Source organism: Larimichthys crocea, chromosome XXI (genome assembly GCF_000972845.2).
Source record: "Larimichthys crocea isolate SSNF chromosome XXI, L_crocea_2.0, whole genome shotgun sequence".
Lineage (NCBI taxonomy): Eukaryota > Metazoa > Chordata > Actinopteri > Sciaenidae > Larimichthys > Larimichthys crocea.
In genome coordinates, this window is record NC_040031.1 from 876,944 (window position 1) to 898,549 (window position 21,606).

The 21,606-nt window shown below is 39.4% G+C and overlaps 1 protein-coding gene and 1 long non-coding RNA gene across 2 annotated transcripts; both read left to right on the plus strand.

The window, feature by feature from the left end:
* Positions 1-5,882: 5,882 nt before the first annotated feature.
* LOC109140556 (uncharacterized) lies at positions 5,883-7,938 on the plus strand. The gene is made up of 3 exons (XR_002042490.2): positions 5,883-6,671; positions 6,768-6,933; positions 7,272-7,938. It is a non-coding gene; the product is annotated as an uncharacterized LOC109140556 (long non-coding RNA).
* A 6,860-nt stretch (positions 7,939-14,798) lies between these two features.
* Positions 14,799-19,719, plus strand: zgc:172145 (Ferritin light chain, oocyte isoform-like). Its single transcript, XM_010745477.3, has 3 exons — positions 14,799-15,153; positions 16,884-17,030; positions 19,119-19,719. Exons 1-3 carry the CDS (start codon positions 14,986-14,988, stop codon positions 19,407-19,409), a joined length of 606 nt encoding a protein of 201 aa, XP_010743779.2. The 5' UTR covers positions 14,799-14,985; the 3' UTR covers positions 19,410-19,719.
* Positions 19,720-21,606: the final 1,887 nt, after the last annotated feature.

Genomic DNA, 21,606 nt, shown 5'->3' on the forward strand with positions numbered 1-21,606 from the left:
GTTTTAAGGTATTTTACCATCATATTACTTCAAATGTGATTTTTATTTTTTCATTTTTTTTAAGCCAAGTGTGGCCTTTTAAAGAGGGGACCTCCATAGACTACAGTGTAACTGTTTGTATCCATTCTCTCACTTCATGAGTGTTTGTTTACTGCTTACTGCTGTGGACATCAGATTACGTTGACCATCACAGCTTCTCATCATAATCACATGTTCTTATCTGATTTGCCAAATTCCCGAGAGAAACCAACATTGAACTGTCACTGAGAACATACTTGGTCATGACCTTTGACCTTAGCGTCAAACTGAATCGCACCTCTTTCAAATATTTTAAGACATAGATCAACATCAGAAATCTTCAAGATCAAACTAAACTTTGTTGGACTAAATGTATCACTTTAAAAAAAACAAAGTTTCATTTTGGGGTGTTTGTGACACTAAGAAAATATGTGTTTAGCATTTTTCAGCATTTCCCTTTATAATGATGATTGATTAACGAGTATTTTGTCAAATAGGGAAACCAAAATCCATAACAATATTGGTGTCACAAACAGGAAAGAGCTGTTTTACTCACTCGTGCACAGGCCCATAAAAATGAAAATGATGTCTTGTTGTGTGATAGTGTGCTCATATTTCAAAGAAAGCTGACACAGAAAATGAGATGGCTGATTGCTGCCTGTGCCTGTCTGAGTGCTGGCAATGGAATTCAATATTTGATCATCATGGGCGTGTTTGTGATAAAAATGTTGAATCTGTTTAAGTCCAGAGAGGCGTCATGTAGCGATGACTCTTCCCAAACCACTATCACCTACTGAGGCATTTAGGTGGGCCAGGTAGGGGCAAAAGTTTATGTGAAACACTTTGAACATCAACATTTTAATATATATGTTAGCTACGATATATGGGAGTTTTAATCAGTGCAATAGTATAACTTAGAAATCTGCAAAGTAAAGGAAAATAACTACTGACATAATATGTTCTGTGGCTCAATAAAAATATTTAAAAATATTTGAATCACAAAATATCGGACAGTATACACACAGCTGTGGTCTTGAATTGACTTGAAATAAATTGAAGAATAGCAAACAATTCAACTTTTTTATTTATTTTTTATTTGATTTCTGTTTTTAATTTGAAATAAACAGATAAGAAACCAGGGTTGGACATATTTGGGTATGATGTTAAGCGATTGCCCATTACATAGACATAGATCAACATCAGTCTGTCTCGATTGTAATGTGAATTGATTTAGTGGATCAATTCCTGAAAATTTGTTTAACCAAAAAACTGTACTTCTTTTTTCCTCACAAGATGGAATGTAACAGTCTCATACAATTTAGACTTCATAGACATCATCATGCCAAAGTAAAAATACACAACATATATCCTAACATGTAACTGCTGTGTGACAAACACTATTATTGAGATGCATCTACCTTAGTTATGCTCATATCCTTTGTTTTCAGATTTAACCTACCGCTTCTTTCCTTCTTTTTATTTAAGTATCTATAATTTTCTTGCATTATTTATTTTTCTCTTATGTCTATTTCATTATCTCATGTGTTCAATACTGTTCAATCCTTATAAACATTCTGTATCTTTTATCTGTTTAATATCTATGAAAGAAAAAGGAATATTTTTCTATGATTATTTCTATTATAATTCTTTTATAGAGATGAAAATAACTACTGACATAATATGTATTTTGTTCTGTGGCTCAATAAAAATATTTAAAAATATTTGAATCACAAAATATCACCACACAGCTGTGCTCTTGATTTGACTTGAAATAAATTAAAGAATAGCAAAGAATTCAACAGTTTTTTTTTTTGTTTTTTATTTGATTTCTGTTTTTAATTTGGAGTAAACAGATAAGAAACCAGGGTTGGGCATATTTGGGTACGATGTTAAGCTATTGCCCATTATCTCTGTTTTTAATTTGGAGTAAACAGATGAAAACCAGGGTTGGGCATACATGGGTACGATGTTAAGTGATTGCCCATTATCTCTGTTTTTAATTTGGAGTAAACAGATGAAAACCAGGGTTGGGCATACTTGGGTACGATGTTAAGTGATTGCCCATTATCTCTGTTTTTAATTTGGAGTAAACAGATGAAAACCAGGGTTGGGCATATTTTAGGACGAGGTGATGATTGGGTGGGCGGTAGGCATGGAGGATGAGTAGTTGAGTGGGGGGTTGGCTTGGGGGGATATGGAGGCCTCCAGTTTACTTAAAGAACTGTGAGAATCTTTTTTCAGAGACAACGATTTCTCGACTCTTTTCATCTGCTGTTCTCTTTCCTGCATAGCTTTTTCCTCCTGTAGGGCGTGCTGGATGTCTCTAAGGTTTTCATTGAGGAGTGACCTCTCCTCCTGCCTATGCAGATGATGACTCTTTAGTTCTTCCTGTGTCTGGATCAGTGCAGTCTTCAGTTTGGTGATGTCCTCTTCCTGTTGAGTCAGAAGCAAATGTTGTTCTGCCCGGCTGTCCTTTTGCCTCTGGAGTGTTTTCTCCAGTTCCTGGACCTTACAGAGAGCCTCAGCTTCAGAGGCTTTCTTCTCTGAAAGCTGAAGCTCCAAGTCCATCACCTTGTCCATCCTCTTCTTCTCGGTCTCATCATGGAGAGTCTTGTTCATCTGGAGCATTTTCTTTAACTGCTCCATCTCAGCTGCTAAAGCCTCATTTCCATTCTTCAGTTTAGTGATGCGGTCCGTTTGTCTCTGGAACTGCTGATATTTTAGCTCAGAGACATAAATCATGGCCTGCTGGGGTGAAGCCTCTATCTCGTTGCAGGGTTTAGCCTGCATTTTCTTCAGCTGCTCTACCAGAGCTGCTGAAGCCTTCACCTGATTGCAGGTGCTGACCCTGTCAGCCTGCTGTGCTTTGGCAGCAGCATGCTGATGGTTGTTTCTGCTTGGTGGTGTCCAAAGCTTTTTATGTTTAACAGGGCCTCGTTTAAAAGCAGCATCCTCAATGTCAATGGAGATTTCTCTCACAGGGGTGCGATGCTTTGGTGGTACCCAAGCAGTTCTCCTCTGGCCAGGCCCTCTTATGAACTCAGCAGGTTGTCTAACACCCTGAGGTTGTCTTTGATACCTGGACACTCTCCCGGCCTCTGCCTGGCCCTTTACGCTGTGATGTTTTTTTTCCATATCTGTCTGACAGGATGAAGTCTTGATAGACTGTTGATATTTTCCAGTCGCTGGAGGTTTTAACTGGGCAGTCATAGACTTGTTCTGCCTACAGAGAGTTAAAATCCTTTTATCACAGGAATCAGAAGTGATTGATAATCCTGTACTTAGTGGATAACGTCCCTCTATTCCTTAGTCTAGTCTTTGTCACTTTGTAGTGGCTCTGTGGATCGTTGTGTGTCTGTATTTGTGACTGCTCTAAGCTGGCTTGTACCTATAAACATTCTAAAGTGACATCATAGAATACACTTCAAAGAAAATGACATGTGACCTCTGTTTTTTGAACAACATGTTTTTCTTGTTACCATGGTTACTGTTAGTAATCACAATTCAAAGAATAACATAGCTTTTTAGCTTTTTTTTATTTCAAATATGAAAATGTCTGTAGTTCACAATTAAGCAATATTACACAAGAGTGTGTGCTTTAACGTCATTATTGGTACGACAACGATGCCGCACTAAAGTGCCAATAATATGTAATGGAACCCAGTTCACTACTCCAGCAAGTAGCCCGAGCCTTAGTTACGACCTAGCAACAGGTAAACTTTCTAGTGCCGTCAAAGCGTATGGAGATCGTGGAGTTTCCCAAACTGAATGAATACCGCACATATAAACACTAAACTGCTTTGCTACTTCAGTCTTGTAGTGACTAAGATATCTGCTGAAAAAGATATTTTTCAATGGACAGATTGGCCTCCTAACTTCACATTTATTTTGAAGCTAGCACCATATCAGTGACTCACATTGCATTGCTGATGGGGGATGATCTTCAGTCCATATTTGTCCACCTTTGGTCTTTAATACTTTCTCTGCGCTCACTGAACTGTTTGATCTCTGATGTGCTGCACACAAACGAGGTACACACCTGTAGCCTATTAACGAGGCGGTCTAACAGCTCAGAATGCGATACAGACTTTTTTACCCATCCTAGTGTATAAGTTGATATAGACTTTTTGTACCCCAAACCACAACAAAGTCACAAAGAAGTGTAAGTGGCAACATCAGATGTCTCACAATATGTCAGCAGAGATGTGATTGGATCATTTATATCAGAGTCAATTTTCAGGCCGGGGGCAGCTCAATTGGCTACAAAAAGAAGTCTGTTTGTATTGAGTCTTATAGAGAAATGAGTCTACTACTCAATTTATTTATGACCTCAGTAAACCGTTTATTCATGAGTATATAGTCTGAATCTCTAGTTTCAGCTCTTCTTTCATACAGCATGATGTTCATTTTATAAATGATGGTCCCATTCATCCCAGTAAGGTCGTCTAGTTCATGAAACTCAGACCAAACTGTCAAACTAGGCAATGCTGATCAAGTATAAATCAATAATATGTAACTGCATTCTCTGAGAATATGTTTTTAGAAACATATTTAAGTCACTGTTTAGCTGTAATATGAGATCTTGCAGCACGTCACCCACACTCTCAGGATGAAATTAAGATGCCAAACGAGGCTTCAAATTGGTTGTCCACAAACATACAGGTGTGTGTTCACACTTGGTAATGAATAATCAAACTGGTTTCATAACATTTCACCTGTGTGGAAAATAACTGAATCTTTGACATTTCTAAATGTACATTCTCCTGAATTTGGAAACCAGTTTTCTCACTGTGTGACTGACAAATAACACAAACAGATTTTCCTGATGTGTTAGATATCAGAGACATGTTGATATATTATCTGTTCTGGGCAGAAAGAAGTGTGAGTGTAACAGCAGCAGGTTTAAATGATGGCGTTCCATCTTCACATGATATCTGAGTCATCGTCACTATTCCTACAACGTGAAGAAACAGGAGACGTTAATCTGTGCAGGGCTGAACATCAACACAACTATCAAAAACAACCTGTTCTCTGCTTAAAAATTACACTTATTAAGTAACCTCATCACTGTTTAAACTCACTTTCATTAAACTATTAACTTGTACCAATTTAGTTTGACTTGTTTCAATCTGAAACTGTGCCGAAATGCATTAAAAACAAACGTTTATTAATAGCATGACAATATAACTATTTATAGATGGGTTTCTGAGCAGTGTCCTCTGTGAGACACAGCATGAGTTATAAACAGACAAACTGACTGAGAGCTTAGAGTTCATCAACATGAAATGTGTTTTTGTGCTAAACTGCAAGCGTCATACAGGTTTAAAATGTTTATTATGTCAAGAGGGAAAGTTTCAGGTTAGCTCAGCATGTAGAATTGGCTGTCAGCTTTAGCGACCTAATCAGGTCTCTGGATTTAAATGGTTAAAGGTGTTGGATACTGGAGCTTTGCACAGCACCTGGTGATGGGAACGGTCAGTTTTAAGGTCAGACAGCTCACTGTGTCTTTATAATTATCTAATGATCGAGCCAAAGTTTGTCAGGTTCTGTGATCAGCTGGTGATCAGTTTGATGTATGTTCATACTCATGGAGGTTGCCTTTTAGCCAAATCACATTTTAAGCTAATAGTTGATGGACACAAATTAAACTCACTATGGGCGCCAAAATGTGCTGGGAGTCAATTAAGAAAACCTCAGCACAAATTATTACACAGTAACATAATATTTTCATTCAATTTGGATGAGTACGTTTTTTTAGTTTATATCTAAAGGTTTGGTGTATTAGATTTGGGGGGCTGTATTTAGTGAATATGGAACTCTGAAAAGAACAATAATTATGTTTTATTAGCATGAAGAGAGTCTGCCATGTTGGACCACTAAGTTCCTACAGGAAAAACTACACCGTTAGATGACACTAAACCCTACAAACTGGTCTTTTGAGTACATTTTAAGTATATTGTAATACTAGTACTTTGACTTTCTGCTGCAGTAACAGTAGTTGCTGTAACCACTAGTTAGTACTACTGAAGGTGATCCTTGTGGTATCAGAGTTTGATACATATTATCTCCCTCAGGCTGGAGTTTCTAAATATTAAAGTCTGAATAGGCCCAAAGCTGGATGTGGCACACCTCTTCCCTGCAGCTGATGCACCACTCCCCTTCCACACTAGATTTTCCTCCATCACGGTGGTCTGATTACCCACAGACACCAAACACCTCACATGTGTAAAGAATGTGTTTCTGCCATCGCTGAAAATAGTCCTGTTTTTCACCTCCCCCTCCTCCAAGCATCATCATTCATCATTGTTTAATTTCTGCCACATAACACTGTGGCATCCATTTACCCTCCATCCCTCTCTGGACCACACTGTGCTATATTTGTCTCTTTAATGAGGAAGGGGCATTCCAGAGACTTTCTGGGTAATCACAGTGTCTGGCACAAAAGGCATCCAGAGGGGTCTCACCGGGCCTCAGTGTCAAATTCGGATTTACTTTCCTCTCATTTCAGAAGGCAACAACAAGCTTCAAACGGCCCGAGTTTGTTCGTCCGAAGTTGAAGTTTACAACAAAAAAAGCAACCCAGTGCTCATGAAAGCAGGAGCAGTGCTGTGACGGGGTTATGGTCCCCGTAACGAGGCAGACTCTGGTGTCAGGTACCGGCAGTGAAACGGGGCACCTCTGCTGGCTCGGGTGTCCCGTGCTCTGATCAGTAATTGTATTTACCTTGTCTCTGTCCTCCCTCCATTAAGGGCAGTAATGAGGCGAGTTGTGAGCTGAGGAGTTCGCCGCTGATGACGATCCAGAGGATTCTTAATAGACAGCTGTTGGTGTGGCGTAAAGAGAAGCCCTGCTGATCTGTTTGACAGCTGTGACCCGCCATAGGCTGGGCCAGCGCCAGCCCTGCTCATGGATCAGGTCAGACCTCAGAAATGAGACATAAAACAGACTTTAATCCAGTAGCGTTTCTTGTATTGATTTTAGACAATGTTAGATGATAAGGGCAGCATCATGAAATATAGCTAGTTAATTTTAAAAAAGTGTAAAATACAATGGCAGTAACTAGGAAGTAAGAAACTCTGACTTGACCTGACGCAGTTTTGAGAGTTGGTTCCATGGGGTCCAGTTAATACCTTTGATTCGATAGGCACTGAACAAACAATTTCTCCTGAGTTTTTTTGCTTTTGCAAGTTTAGTAAGTAATGCAGAGAACCTTTAAGTAGTATGTCTCATTTCAAGCTTCAGTTTTTCTTTAGGCGCCTTCAAAGCCAAAGGGAAGATGCAAGTGGACATGAACAGATGGAAGTTCTCTCTGTGAAATTTGGGAAAAGACTGAATGAGGTGAAGATGATTTGACTTGAGTGAAAAATTCACACTTATGCTGAAGCTGTTTGACTCCACATAATGAACGTACACAGATGAGAGTGAGAAGAGGAGAAGCTAGAGGGCAAACACTATTTAAGCAGACTAACAATCATAACCAATTCTGTTGACACAGTTTTATGAACCTGATGGAACTGATTCTATTTAGGTCAATAAAGCTGTAAACGAAGACTGTTTAACACTGCACAATTTATTAAATGTCTGATTGATGTGTATTAATCTCTGAACACTGCCAGAAACTGACTGACCTATGCTGCAGTGCTGCACCTAAATGCATCCTGTGAAGCTCCTGTTGTGCTGCATTAATCACCCTGTAGTGAATGTAGAAACGTAACTCTTATATAAACCTTGTCTATATCAGCCGCTGATATAGACAAGGTTTATATAAGAGTTTGCAGTGGTTAACACTGTTGCCTCACGACATGAAGATTTCTGTTTTGAAACAAGTTTGAGTTAGAAGTACGTTTACCAGATGTCTGAGCCTCGTCCCGTCCTCTTCAAATACGATTTCAGCTCTTCCCTTCAAATTAAACTTGTTGTTGAAATCACAAAACTTGTTCAGTTAGTTTCCATGCAGAAGTGCAGAACTACAGTTCCCTGAATACTTGAGGCTGGCTAGTTAATCTCCATAAACCCCGAAAATAAAATGTGCTACTTCACAACAGACATATACAGAAACATCTTTACAGCCTGGTACAAAAAAACGGTTAAGATGGCAGTGGCCAGAGCCGCCACACTGAGCTTTAAAATGGCTTATCGGAAACCTGTGGGTGACATCACAGATACTACTGTACATCAGTGTTTATACTGTTTAAGTTTAATAAGATGCTACATAGCACATGTACACTGTACATGTAGTATTTAACTGAAAATAAGATGAAATTGTAACTTGTAACTTTTCAAGGTCAAACTTGTTCAGGAGGGTGTGAATATAAATGATTGATCTCTTTCATGAATTTAAGGTTGGATGAACTCATTCATAAAACAGAGTAAATATCAGATGCTGAGCAGTGTCTTTGTTTCCCTGCAGGCGACAGTCGATCTGTTTTTGTTCTGTTTAGTGCACCAGCTGTTCTGTCTGCAGCATGAAGAAACAAGGCCCCACATGAGCCCTGAGCCGGGACACATTTATAAGTCGGGTCATGTGATGAGTGACAGGAATTCAAAATGAGAGGCGGCGTTCCTGAGCAATGTACAGAGCAGAGAGTCTGGTTTTGTTTTCTCTTTTCTGTCTGTAAGAAGAAGCTGCTGCAGCTCCGAGAGCCAAACATGTACAAGGTCGAACCACTCTAAATGTGTTGAACACTGTTTGGGAGGGTCATTTTGCTGTAATCAATCAGCAACGACTTAACAGGGAAGAAATATGTTGATTATGTCAATCTCAGCCATTTTTGTATTTAATGGATTCTGTCTTTATTTTTAATCCTACTTGGATTTGTTTTTTTCCCAATAAGACTAGTGTTCAGTGAGCATCAGATCTATTTAGAGTGATTAAAATCTGGAAACATCTGACAGTGAAACATTAACTTGTTGGCTCTGGGGACAGCATCTGTCATCTGTCAGTCCACCACTTTGGTCCAGACTGGAATATCATAACAACTATTGGATGGATTGTCATGGAATTTGGTTCACACATTTATGTTCCCCCCATGATCAAATGTAATATAAATGTAATCAGGTCTTTGTATTTGTACAATACTTTGACCAAATAACAGAGTAATAGCGCTAATTAGCATGCTAACATGCGAAAGTCATGGATGTATAAAGAGAATTGGTTACAACATTGGATGTGGGCCTCTGTTCGTTCAGTGGATCATAAAATTACCTAGATTTTCTGCATATGCTTCCATATTTTGTGTACCATAGAGTAAACACATTAGAGACTTGTGCTGTCTGCTAACTTCTGGTTTATTTTTTAATTGCTGTTATGACAAAGTTTGGACACTACGTCCAATTGGCCTCAAAGCTCATCGCTCGTTCTGGGGTCTTGGGATGAACTAAGATGCTGAACATGATAAACATCATTCCTGCTAAACATCAGCATGTTAGCATTGTCATTGTGAGCATAGCTCAACATGCTGTTGTTAGCGTTAGCTGTTGTTTCAAAAAACAGCTTCACAGCACAACTAGCAGGACTGCAGTCTTAGTCCCTATTGAGACCAACATGGTGATGTAGGTCAAACTCTCATCAGATGTCTATCTAAAGGACTTCATGTGCGTCAGCTAACCCTCCACCAGACCAGAGCTGGACATGGGTAACATTCAGATGTACTCTTAATTTATGGCCCCAATTATTTTAAAGTTTATAACACTCTGTGTTATAAACAGAGACATGTGAGACTGCTCTTACGTTTTTAGCTCTGCAAAAATGGGTCAGTAGTATTTGCACATTGTCACTTCAGCTCTGCTGCTAGACTTATTATGAAATTGAGATGCAAATTTTGCGATAAATACTAACCCAAATAAATTTTGATAACTATGTCATGCTTTTGTTATCCAAGGGGAAAAAAATCAGTTTGCATAACTAATGAATGATGTCCATCAGAGGGGATTAAGGAGTGAGTATACACAATTCTGACTGAAAAATACTCTATACTCCGAATACTCTATACACCGTTGGTAAAAAAAAAAAAACAGAGATTAAAACAGGGTTATTATTTGGTAATTATTCAGTGTAATTTAATGTAATTCTCTGGCTTATTGGTGAAGTGTGTGAACTACAGTGCAGACTGGAGTCTCCACCGACAGTGACTCATATAAATGTGTTCAACGTGGGTCACATGCTAAGTCGACCTCTTGTCGTACGATGGCTCCTGTGTAAAAGGCTGTGAGTGTGAAGCATCTGTTCCTGAAAATGAGAGTGAACTCTTCCTCCAAGAAAATAATCAGTGAATCTCAACATCTGCTTCATCAACATTTATGGTTCATTGAGAATGAATTCTTCTGACTATGATGACTCTTTGACTTTTCCTAAAACACCACCAGTAAATCTAAACTGTTTTCTGGATTTTCTAGTATAGAAAGACAGAGCGAGGTGGAGATATTTCGCTGGATTCAAACCCACGACATGAGTGTTTCACTGTCAATTCACTCAAACATCAGTGTGAAGCTCCTGTAGAGCAGAGGTTTGTTCAATCTGAGCTCTGTCTTCAGTCCACAAACACAACAAACCACACAACTGTCTGCAGAGCAATAAATCTGCTGCTGCAAGTTAATCCAGCTCACTGTGTGTGTAGGTGTGTGTGTGTGTGTGTGTGTGTGTGTGTGTGTGTGTGTGTGTGTGTGTGTGTGTGTGTGTGTGTGTGTGTGTAAAGTAATCTGCCACCAGTGCAGGACAATGCAGTCGTTGTGGTGTTGGTGGTTTACAGCAGGCAGCAGGTGTGAAGCCCGACACCTCTCCTGTCAGTCTGCACATTTTAGGTTTATTAAGTGCTTTGTGGGTGTGTGTGGGTGTGTGTGGGTGTGTGTCCAGCCTCACATACAGTAAAGAGTCCTGTCTCATTTATCTGTATTGCCTCTTTGCTTTTCTGTTGTTGTTTTTTTAATATCAAAAAAAGTATATTAGTATATTTTTTCAAAGATGACATGCTGGTTTTGGATTACTCAACACCTTCTTCTTTAGTTCATGTGGTTGTGGACTGTTATATATGCACAAAAAACAGTAAACCAAATCTTTATATAAAATTATTTAGTAACAAACTTTATTCAGCTAGTGTACATATCACATAACTGTGCTGTGTCATGGTAAATCAGTAAAAAAAAAAGTGGTACTTTACTGTGTGTGGGCTGTATTTAGGTTTTTTTTTTATATGTATGTTCTGTTTAGTACAATTGTGTTAATCAGATGTGTTAAAGTAAAAATGTGATATTTTGGGATAAAAAAAAAGTATGATATCAATCTTCTCCTCTAACTCCCAATAAATTAACACATTACTTAAAATGTTGAATTATTCCTTAAATGATACAGATTATGGAGACGTTTAAAATACTGTAACTTTGGTTCAATTTGAATATGTTTGATGTACATCTTTCCTCATCTCTCTCCATCCATTTCTTGTCAGCTCTGTCGCCTGACTAATAAAGACAGAACAACCAAAAATTATAGTAAGAAACATTATGGAATTAATTTATATTAATCTATATTAATCACCTGATATAGCAAACTTTAGAGAAGTTCCTAAAATCCACTTTAAAGAGCTTAAAGTCTCTCAGTTTAAAATATTAACAGTCTGAATGTCACTGTGGCCCATGTTTCAAAGTTGTCTCTCTGAAATAAAAATTTAATAAGTTTATGACAGCTGTAATTTTTTGGTTGTGCTGTAATGGTGTAGATTATGTCTCCAGTGTCCTGTAGGTGTTAAGTATAACTATTTGAAAATAAGTGTACCTCGTGCCAACTGTATCCAATACACTGTGACTCTACAAAGCTGTGGACAACAACAACAACAACAGCAACAACACAGTGTCTGAGTGGAGCTCCAGGTGCCTGTTGACAGCTGCAGCGTCCAACACACAGACAGCCATGGGGGGTCATAACAATGGCAGACCTCCGCAGGACCAATTAAGTGGCACGTGAAGCTCAGCTGTAGGACCAGATACAAACCATGAAGAAGAAGAAAAAGATGAGCGATAAGATGATTAGAAATTTAAAATAATCCTTAAATCCATTGTTCAGTACACTGTAGAGAGGTTTTACATCAGAGTACATTACATTACATTGCATTTAGCAGACGCTTTTATCCAAAGCGACTTACAGAGGAGGACATAAGCTGAGAAAGGTGTAAAGGAGCACAGAATAGTTGTTAGTTTGTAGTTTGTTAGGCAGGGGAAGCCTTCTCTGAAACAGGAAAAGGTTTTTGAAGTTTTTTATTTTTTAAAGGTCGAAAGGGATGTTGCTGTAAAAGGTGATTGCAAAATAAGCCGACACTTGATTTCACATTAGCTTGAAATGACAGCGAGTTGTTGTTTACATCAATACTCTTCCATGATCAAGCAGCATTTCACTCAGGTGTAGCCACTTTTAACAACTTTATATCCAGAAACCAGTGGTGCCCAACCTAAGGTTTGGTTCCCCAAATCTGTGGGGTCATGAGATGCACAATGGATAAAAAAAAGTAGATGCACAAATCCTTGTTAAATGTTTGGATTTAATCTGTGTTGTTTCAGTGAAATATTGAATGATTTTACACCTTTGATGCTCAAACAGTTAATTTAATGAAACCAAGTGAAATGACACAGACATCAAAAACACGATCTCTGTAATCAGATTCTGCATATGAATGAAGAATCTGTAGATGAGGATGCATTTAGCACTAGTTCTTCTTTGGCAAATGTTCTAGTTTCCGTTTATAGTTGGAGTAGAATCAACCAGTCATTTTTGAGCAGGCTTTTGTTGCAACAGTCTGTGTAGAAAGACAAAGAGATGGAACACATAGGCTAAAATATAATCTTGGAAACCATCAGCTATTGGTTAGCAAAAATGTTGCTTTTTATTACCTGTTTGTTAAAGTTATCTGCGTTCATATATAGATCTGTTACAGACATTAGCAGAAATTTCTCCTCTATCAAGTTGCTGATTGGACTGCAAAGGACGTGTTGGCCAGGATATCCGTTACCCAACCTCTACATATCAACTGGCTACACCAGAAGCCCTGAGACGTTGGCTGTTGCCACCAGAGTTTTAATTCTCGTTGGACGAATGCCAATTGGTTCCAAGATGATCTGACACAAGACACACACAGTTTCTGATAGTAGGTGTCACTTTTTTTAGATGGTCTACATGAAATCCTACAGGTACTGCAGTAAAGGTTCAGAAAAGAATCACCAATGGATGTTTTGCATTGTCCAGGGCTCTGCTGGGCTTTTATTAGTTCTCCTGTTGTGCAGCATCACCCGGTGAAGGCTGACATCAGCATGTCTTTAATCTGTTACAATGAAGTCCAGTCCAGCTGATAACTGAGGTGTCTGGGTCTCGGGGGTGTTGTGTCAAGGGTGCAAGTCCTGTTGACCCTTACGGTGCTCTGGGCTGAGAGCTGGCCTTTCTTCCCTCCTGGACCAGCCCCCCCTCCGAGGGAGCAGCCAGCCCCTCTCGTCATTCATCCTGCCCTGACGAGCCGAGCTGAAAACAGGAGAGGAGGTAGAACCAGGGGGTCTACTCTGAACCAGGATATACTGAAAAGGGACAACTAATGATGGTAAACTGATCAGTGGATTACATGACCTATGATCTACATCACAATATGGCACAGTATGATCTGGACTGGACTGTAACCTGAACATCAGGTGTCACTTGATCTAGTGATACTCCATTTAATTATATGAGATTCAGACAATGTATTAAAACTTGTAATATGAGTAAATTTGTTGATATTGTTATTTGAGACATTTAATTTAATATCCAAAAGATATTAAATGTCATGCTTCTCTTAACATGTATGAGCTTTTGTTTAGTTACGTTTCGTTTATAGATAGAAGCTGCTAAAATAAATGAATGGTTGTTTACCTGAACCTGACTGATCTATGCAGCAGGTAAAAGATTATTGACCTTTGACAGTGATCATGACCAGCTGATCATCTGTAACAGAGATTACTGTAATAAAACATGAAAGCTTCCAAACTCACACAGGAGGACCGGTGCTTTGCCAACAGACCAACCATCAAGACAATTATGGCTTTAATTTTAGTTTTTCCACCAAAGAAGTTAGGTACTTTTGACTTCTCTATTTTTTTGACAGCTATAATTACTTGCAGATTAACATTTCACATTGAACACTTTTTAACTTGCGACCTCTTACAAATAAAAATAATCAGTGTATGATTGGCCTCATATCATATTTCAGATGTCTGAGTTGCTCTGTTTCACCAAGGAGCTAACTACATATTTGAAAGTAGCTCCACCTGGAGCAGTGGTATAGTAAAATGATGCTCTGACATTGACACATCTAATAATGTCACATATATGGAAACTAGGACCTTTACTGATCATTTAAATATATTTAGCTGTTAATTCTTCTGTACTTTTAGGATTTGAGATTCAGAACTTTGACTTGTACCAGAGTACATTGTTGCGCTGATACTTTAAGTCTGCTTTACTGACACAGTGAACCTGTCATGAACTAAACATGAGTGTCATTAAGATGTAAGAGCTTTACACATCTGAGCTCTTCAGATCTTTTGTTGACTCAGGGGTCAATGTGATAAAAACAAAGTACAAGAAAAGACCAGCAGTTATGCCTCTGTTAAAAACTAGAAATGGAAAAAAAACAGTGAATGTCTTTATGTGACTGCATCACTGGACCTCAGTCAGTCTGCTCTCATGATGACATGATTATATTCTGTCATACAACTTTTGTTGTTTCCATGGCTGCAGCACTGAAGTCTAACACACCGGATGAACTTGAGCAGCTGACCGGGAAACAGTTGATCCGTGCGTGCTAAATTTATCCTCTGTTGACGTCCACGTCGGCTGGAAGAAGACGCAAAACAGACAGTCCAGTTTATTAATCTGCTTCTGCAGTCGCCTGTTGCGTAAAAGTGAAGTGTGCGGACTGTGCTTCTCCCGAATCAGCGAGTTTACCGGGCTGTGACATGGCTGAGCCCGCGGGAAAGAGGTTGAAGAGCAGCCTGCCGCTGTGCACAGCGCACCGGAGCTCCGCGACCAGCCGGGCCAGACACAACCTGCAGGCCGCTGTGGAGGAGGCGCTGTGCGGGGTGAGCAGCCTGCTGTGGGACGGCGCGTACAGGCTGCAGGCTCTGGTAAGAGACACAAGCATCCAGCACAGAGGTCTGCTCAACTAATGACAGAGAGGACTTTAACATCGCCAATGATGGAAAGTAACGAAGTAGTTATGTTTACTCAAGTACAAATAAATATCTTCAGCAATAAACACAGATAATTAAAAAGTAAAAAACTGGCAGGGACATTTTACTGAACTATTTTTACTCATGTTATTACTTCAGTACTTTTACTCAAGTTCTGAATGCAGGCCTTTTACTGGTAGTGGAATATTTTCACAATGTGGTAGTAGTACTTTTACTAAGTAAAATGTATGCATGCTTTTTCTACAACAAAACCAAAAGTCTTTATACTTTTCAGACTGTTTCAGGAATATTTACAACTTTTCAGTGTCTTTAGGACCGGAGCTTCCATCGAGAACACTGAGATCATGTCCTGAAGATGACCTAAAGATGAAAAATATAGACACAATCAAGGAGCTTTAAAAAAACATTATTTGTCAATATGAACTACTGTACATGTCACATGTACTGGTAGATTGTAGGTATTTGCACAACAACATGAGAATTTAACAGTGATAGAAGATAAAATGAGGTCATGAGAAACCAAAAATATCCTGCAGGAAAGTCTTGGAAAGGAGATTGTAACCTACAGAAGTTACATCAAACTCTAATATCCTCCATGTTACAGAAGATTTTCTTCTGTGTTATAGAATTATGTGGATTTGTAGAATTTTTTAAAAGGGGGAGATGTCAAACAAAAAGGCATTTTATTCAGAAAGTGCTAAAAAATGATATTTTGACCAAAGTCTGACTGTGATGTTTGACTTGAGCACATGATGCACAGCTGTGAGTCAGTGCAGCAGGTGCAAAGCAAAATGTCTCTCTCTGCTAGTATGTACCATTGTGTGTAAATGAGAGTGACGTACTGATGAGCATGTCCCACTGACATGTGCACAGTGGATTGTGGGATATTGAGGACCAAACAGTTCAGGCTGCATTTATTGAGCGATTTGAATGTGACAGCAGTTCTTTTGCCTTTTATAATACTCTACCTTCTGAAGGACGCAAAGCTTTGGATGAAAGATCCAAATACTGCACCTTGGTGTGTGTCCCTATCTGGTGTAATGTTTTGATGTACTTTTGAGGTCCGGTAGTGCACAAGTGGAGAAGGTTGTGTTGATGGATAATCAAACACAGGATGAGAACTTTTCATGTTTCCTGTGTGAAACTAAAAGTCAATACAGACTTCTTTTGAACTTTTGTAACCTTATGTTACATTGCATACGTATTTTAACCTAAACCAGAGATGTAGAGATGAGATGGAGTAGAAGTATGAACTCAAATAAAGTACCTCAAAAGAGAACATAGTGAGCCCCACAAAGTATTCGTACCATTGACCACCATTATAAGAGATGTTTGTGTAACTGACACCTAAATCAGAAAACTGTCATTCAGTGATTATTCTTTGTATTACACATTTTTAACCCAAGAAGTTTTTTCTGTTTGAAATTCTTTCCCAGATCCCAGGAAAGCATGTGCAATAAACCACAAAACCTTTTTGACATTTTGGAATCCAGTTCCACATCACTGGTTTGTACTTCCACATAAATGCAAAGAAGCAGATGCAAAATCCTGAAGTTTTTAGCTGAGGTGGGGAACTATAAGATTACAATGATGTGAGGTGTTTTTTGAGGTGTTTTTATGTATCATCACTCTGAATGTATCTCAATTTGTTTTATCTCCTGCAGGCCAGTGTGTTTGAGCGGGACGATGTCGCTCTCCCTCGTGTAGCTTCCTTCTTCCACCAAGAGGCGCTTAAGCAGGAGGAGGAGGCCGAGGCCATGCTGGGCTACCTGGCTGAGAGAGGTGGCAACTACTGTGGCAAGGACATCCAGGTGAAAACTGTTGCTTCTTTTGTAACCAACATTTTTATACTTTATTATCTTTTAAAGGTTTCGACTGTGGATTATGTTAGTTTGTTAGAATGGAGCTAAATGTAACTATTTTATATACTGTTGTAATCAACAACATCATGTATTTTATAAATGTAGTGGACAAGTACAACTATGTCTACATTGTACTTTTGTGCAGTACTTGAGTAAATGTACTATGTTACTTTCCCCCACTCCTACAGAAGTCAGTCAGAGGTCAGAGGTCAGGTTCAAGAGCATTTGTTGCCCGGAGACACTTCAGCAGGGTGGGGGAGGGTTGTTGCTCCTCATGGGTCCTGAGGAGCGTTTCGATAATCCGGTATGAAGACTTGATTTGTGGATCCATTTTGAAACTAAATTTATGATCTGAACATTATCTGTGAGACAGAGAAGCTTCAGTCTGTAACAGCATTCTCGTTTTACTCTGCCAGCGACCTCGCGTTCCTCCCAAAAAGGATTTATTTTTCCTCCTGTGCTATCCTTCATTTTGTCAGAGCAGGTGTCTCTCTATCTGTTCCTTTTTTTTTTCTTCAAATGGCAGAGAGATCTCATTTTGGAATGAAGCTCTTCATTTGGGCCAGGCGTTAGTGATAGGACGTGGGGGGCTGGAGAAGGAGGGAGGGATGGAGGTTAAACCCTCAGAGACCTGCCCTCAGCTCTGGCTTAAAGCCGGTCAGGGTGTACATTTCCCCCCCCTGAGTTCCGGAAAATTGGCGAGATTAATGCTGCGGCAGAGGGACGGTGGTGCTGATGGCGTTTCCAGATGGCCAACGGCATCAGCGGCAGTGGCGTTGGCGCGTCGCAGCATGGCCTCTGACCATCGGCCCGGGTTTATGAGTCGTGTAAAATCGTTTCAGGACTGAGGCCCAGGGTCCAGTCAGCAGTAGTTTGGGACACCTTGTTATCCATCTCTCAAGTGCCGTGTACCTCAATGAAACAACACCTTGGACTCCTTCCATGTGCTCCAGATACAACATGAAAGCAAAATATCAAGCACAAGGGCTTTTATTCTGAAGAAACTTTATCTTAGTTAGAACCACTGCTACAGAAGTCATGTTTAAAGAGTCTGGCACTCAGCACTTTGATATGAGACAACTAACTATTGCTTCAATCCATGTCTGTGACATTGCATCCAGACTGTTGTTTTGGAGTGTTTTGCCCAGCCAGATTTACTTACCTTGCTCAGATTTGGTCAGTTTCTCTTCATTTATGTGCTTCTATCAGGGTAAGTAGACTACATAGTAGGTAGAAGGCTGCCACCTTAATGTGCTCGGTGTTGTGTATTCTCCCGTGAAATCGGGAATTGAGGTGACTGTCTCCTATCATGTATAAAGGTTGCCACAATATGAAAATGTGAAAGTCGCCCCAGAATCATCAGGGTCATCAGAATCATTCACCAAGTGTTATGGAGAAATTGCGGAAGGTCAGTGGTGAGGTCAGGAGGGAAGAAAGTGTTCAGGAACCTCTGATGTCTTATGCTGTAGTATTTATTGACACTTGGCCAAGGAGAAATAGAGACACTCTCAAAGTTCATCAGAAGTTCCTGAGTTTCTGAGTTCCTGGGTCTCACATTCTGCCCCAACTCATGCTGGTGGATAGACTTTAAACCTCTACAGATAACACCACAAATACTATATGCCCAGAATTAGTCAAAGAGAATGTTTTTACCCATGCAGGTGTTATTGTCACCTATATTCTAGTCTGAAGACACTGTTTACGCCAATTGGAACGTCAACGGCAAGCTTTCTATTATGTGTAGGAAGGCAACAATAGGTCTCTTTGACGATGGAGATAGACTGGCATCTGCTGTTCCCAATCAGAGCCAAACAATTAATACTGCAGAGGACCTCAAGACCCACACATGACCTTGTGTAACCTAAGGACAGAAAAATTCCATAATGCGGTTCACATCGATCTTTGAGGACACATCAAAATTTATTCAGATTCTTGCAAAATAATTAGCTTGGTGACAGGTCAAGTTTTAGTAGTGTACTTATTACTGTACTCAGTACTCTGCCTCTTATGCTGTTTATATGTATCTTTGATTAACAGAAGCCAGGCTGTGAGGGAGTTTGTGCAGTGTTACCGGCTCTGGAGCTGCTGCTGCTCCAGCTGAAGGAAGAAGTCGGCGTCCTGATCGAGCTGAGCCAGCTGGCTCGGAACCAAGGAGACCCGCATACTGCCAGTGTCATGAAGAGCCACTTCCTCAGACCGCGGGTGGACCGTCTGAAACTGCTGGGAGATCTGCTCACCAGTGCCCGCCGGGTGGGCTGCACCAACGACCAGACAGGGGGGTTTGGGGAGTACATCCTCAATGAGCTGCAGGAGGAGCTGACTAGATGATTGATGTGCTTCAGTCAAAAGGTCCTTTCAGACACAATGCGATTTGCGGTGTGTTATGTGCTGGATTTGGTACACTCCAGTAGCGTACTGTGCTGTACACTGTTAATAGCTTGACGAAACGAAAAAATAATTGTAGCAAGGTGCAAGCCATTGAAAATAATAGGTTTCAGGGCACATTGCTGTTATCGCAATGTGTCTTAAAGATGTGTGTGCGGTGGCCGGGAACCCTCAATGCTGCAAATAAAAGAAACGCTGCAAACAAAAAGAAACAGCGCTACAAATAAAAGACACGCTACAAACAAAAAGAAACAGCGCTGCAAATAAAAGAAAGAAACGCCGCTGCAAATAAAAAGAAACGCTGCAAACAAAAAAAACTCCACAACGGAAGTGTATTACCGGGGACTATTTTTGCCGGTGCACCTGTAGTTTTTTATGTGAGTGAAGAAGAAGAAGAAGAAGAAGAAGAAGAAGAAGAAGAAGAAGAAGAAGTACAGAAGCGTATTGCATTCACTTGAAAAAAATAAATTAGACACCTGATCTCGTAATTACGATATAAGGAAAGGTGCCTTATTGGCCACTGCACTTCGGTAAAGTTAGAAAGATATTGGCACTTCCGGGATCAATAACTCTTAATTGAAACATTGTTAAAACACAAAACATATTTTCAACCGTAGTAAGACAGACAACAAGCTACAACCTAATGTTCATCACAACAAGCTACAACCTAATGTTCATCACAACAAGCTACAACCTAATGTTCATCACAACAAGCCATCCTCGGAGCCACATCAACAACATTAGTGTTTACTAGGACTTTTCATAATTTCTGGGAATTTTTATTAGGAATATTAATCAATAACTTTAATATGATACAGCACTGCGGTAACGCTATCTACACTTTAAAAGCTAGTGCCCGACTACATCAGTTTGTACGGTAAAGCGTCTTCATGGTGCCTTCATGTACACCTCGGAAACTCAGAAATCAAATAATAATCTCTTTTCTAAGATGAATTATGCAGATTTAGAAAAGTTATTGTATTATTACTTGTTGTGATGAACATTAGGTTGTAGCTCGTTTTGATGAACATTAGGTTGTAGCTCGTTGTGATGAACATTAGGTTGTAGCTCGTTGTCTGTCTTACTACGGTTGAAAATATGCGTTTTGTGTTTTAACAACGTTTCAATTAAGAGTTATTGATCTCGGAAGTGCCAATATCTTTCTAACTTTACCGAAGTGCAGTGGCCAATGAGGCACCTTTCCTTATCTCGTAATTACGAGAGTTCCCGGCCACTGTACGTGTGTGATAAGATTAGTCTTTTATATATTTTTCTACAGAGAACAAAAGTAAAATTTTCTCTTAAAATTAAAAGGACACAAAGGTGACATTTTGGACATTTTATTGTTAATCATTTTCCACAAGTTAAAGTTAAATAGATGTTAATGTCATCACTCTGCCTTCAGTACAGAGATATGTCCTATATGACATACGTAGCCTAGTTAAGGATAAAGACTTGAAGAGGTAAATTGCTTGCTTAGGTCCATCAAAACAGAAAAAAAACACATTCCAGCAACTCAAACTGTGCAGGCTGTGTTTAGCCTAGCTTAGCACAAAGAGTAAAAGCAAGGGGAACCCACTAGCCTACGTCTATTAAAAAAGAGGGGGGGGGGGCAGCTCTTAAACTGCCTAATTCAAACTGTTGCAAGATTCCCTTAAATATTTTACCTTTAATATCCTTCATGCTGCTAACTATGCAAACTATTTACAGACACTGCTAACTAGCCAGTTAGCTTCAGGCTTGATAAAAAGTGAAAATCTCACTTTTAAATAAAAGTTGTCTGATTTACATTTTATTTAAAGTTCTTTCAATATTCTCCATAAATTACATAAAAATAATAATAATATAAAAAAAACACCTAAAACCTTAAACGTGCTCATGTTCATGTTGTGCCTGTTTATTTTATTTACTTTGTTTTACTTTTAGAAGTGAATAATGGTAGATTTCGTGTGGCTGGAGAAACACTTTAATTGTACAATAAATTAAACCAATTGAGGATACAAACTTTGTTCAGGCCATTTTTAGTTTAGCTTAGCATTAAGATTGAAAGCAGGGGAAAACTTCCAACCCCCAGAGAAAACAAAATGCACCTTCCAACACCACCAAAGCTGTCTGAATTACATTTTATGTCTTAATAGCT

Bases quoted from the DNA above. Each gene is read 5' to 3' on its own strand.
- zgc:172145 (XM_010745477.3), top strand. From the start codon at position 14,986: ATGGCTGAGCCCGCGGGAAAGAGGTTGAAGAGCAGCCTGCCGCTGTGC. The intron at 15,154-16,883 runs GTAAGAGACACA...TATCTCCTGCAG, and splicing joins CGTACAGGCTGCAGGCTCTG to GCCAGTGTGTTTGAGCGGGA. The intron at 17,031-19,118 runs GTGAAAACTGTT...TTTGATTAACAG, and splicing joins ACTGTGGCAAGGACATCCAG to AAGCCAGGCTGTGAGGGAGT.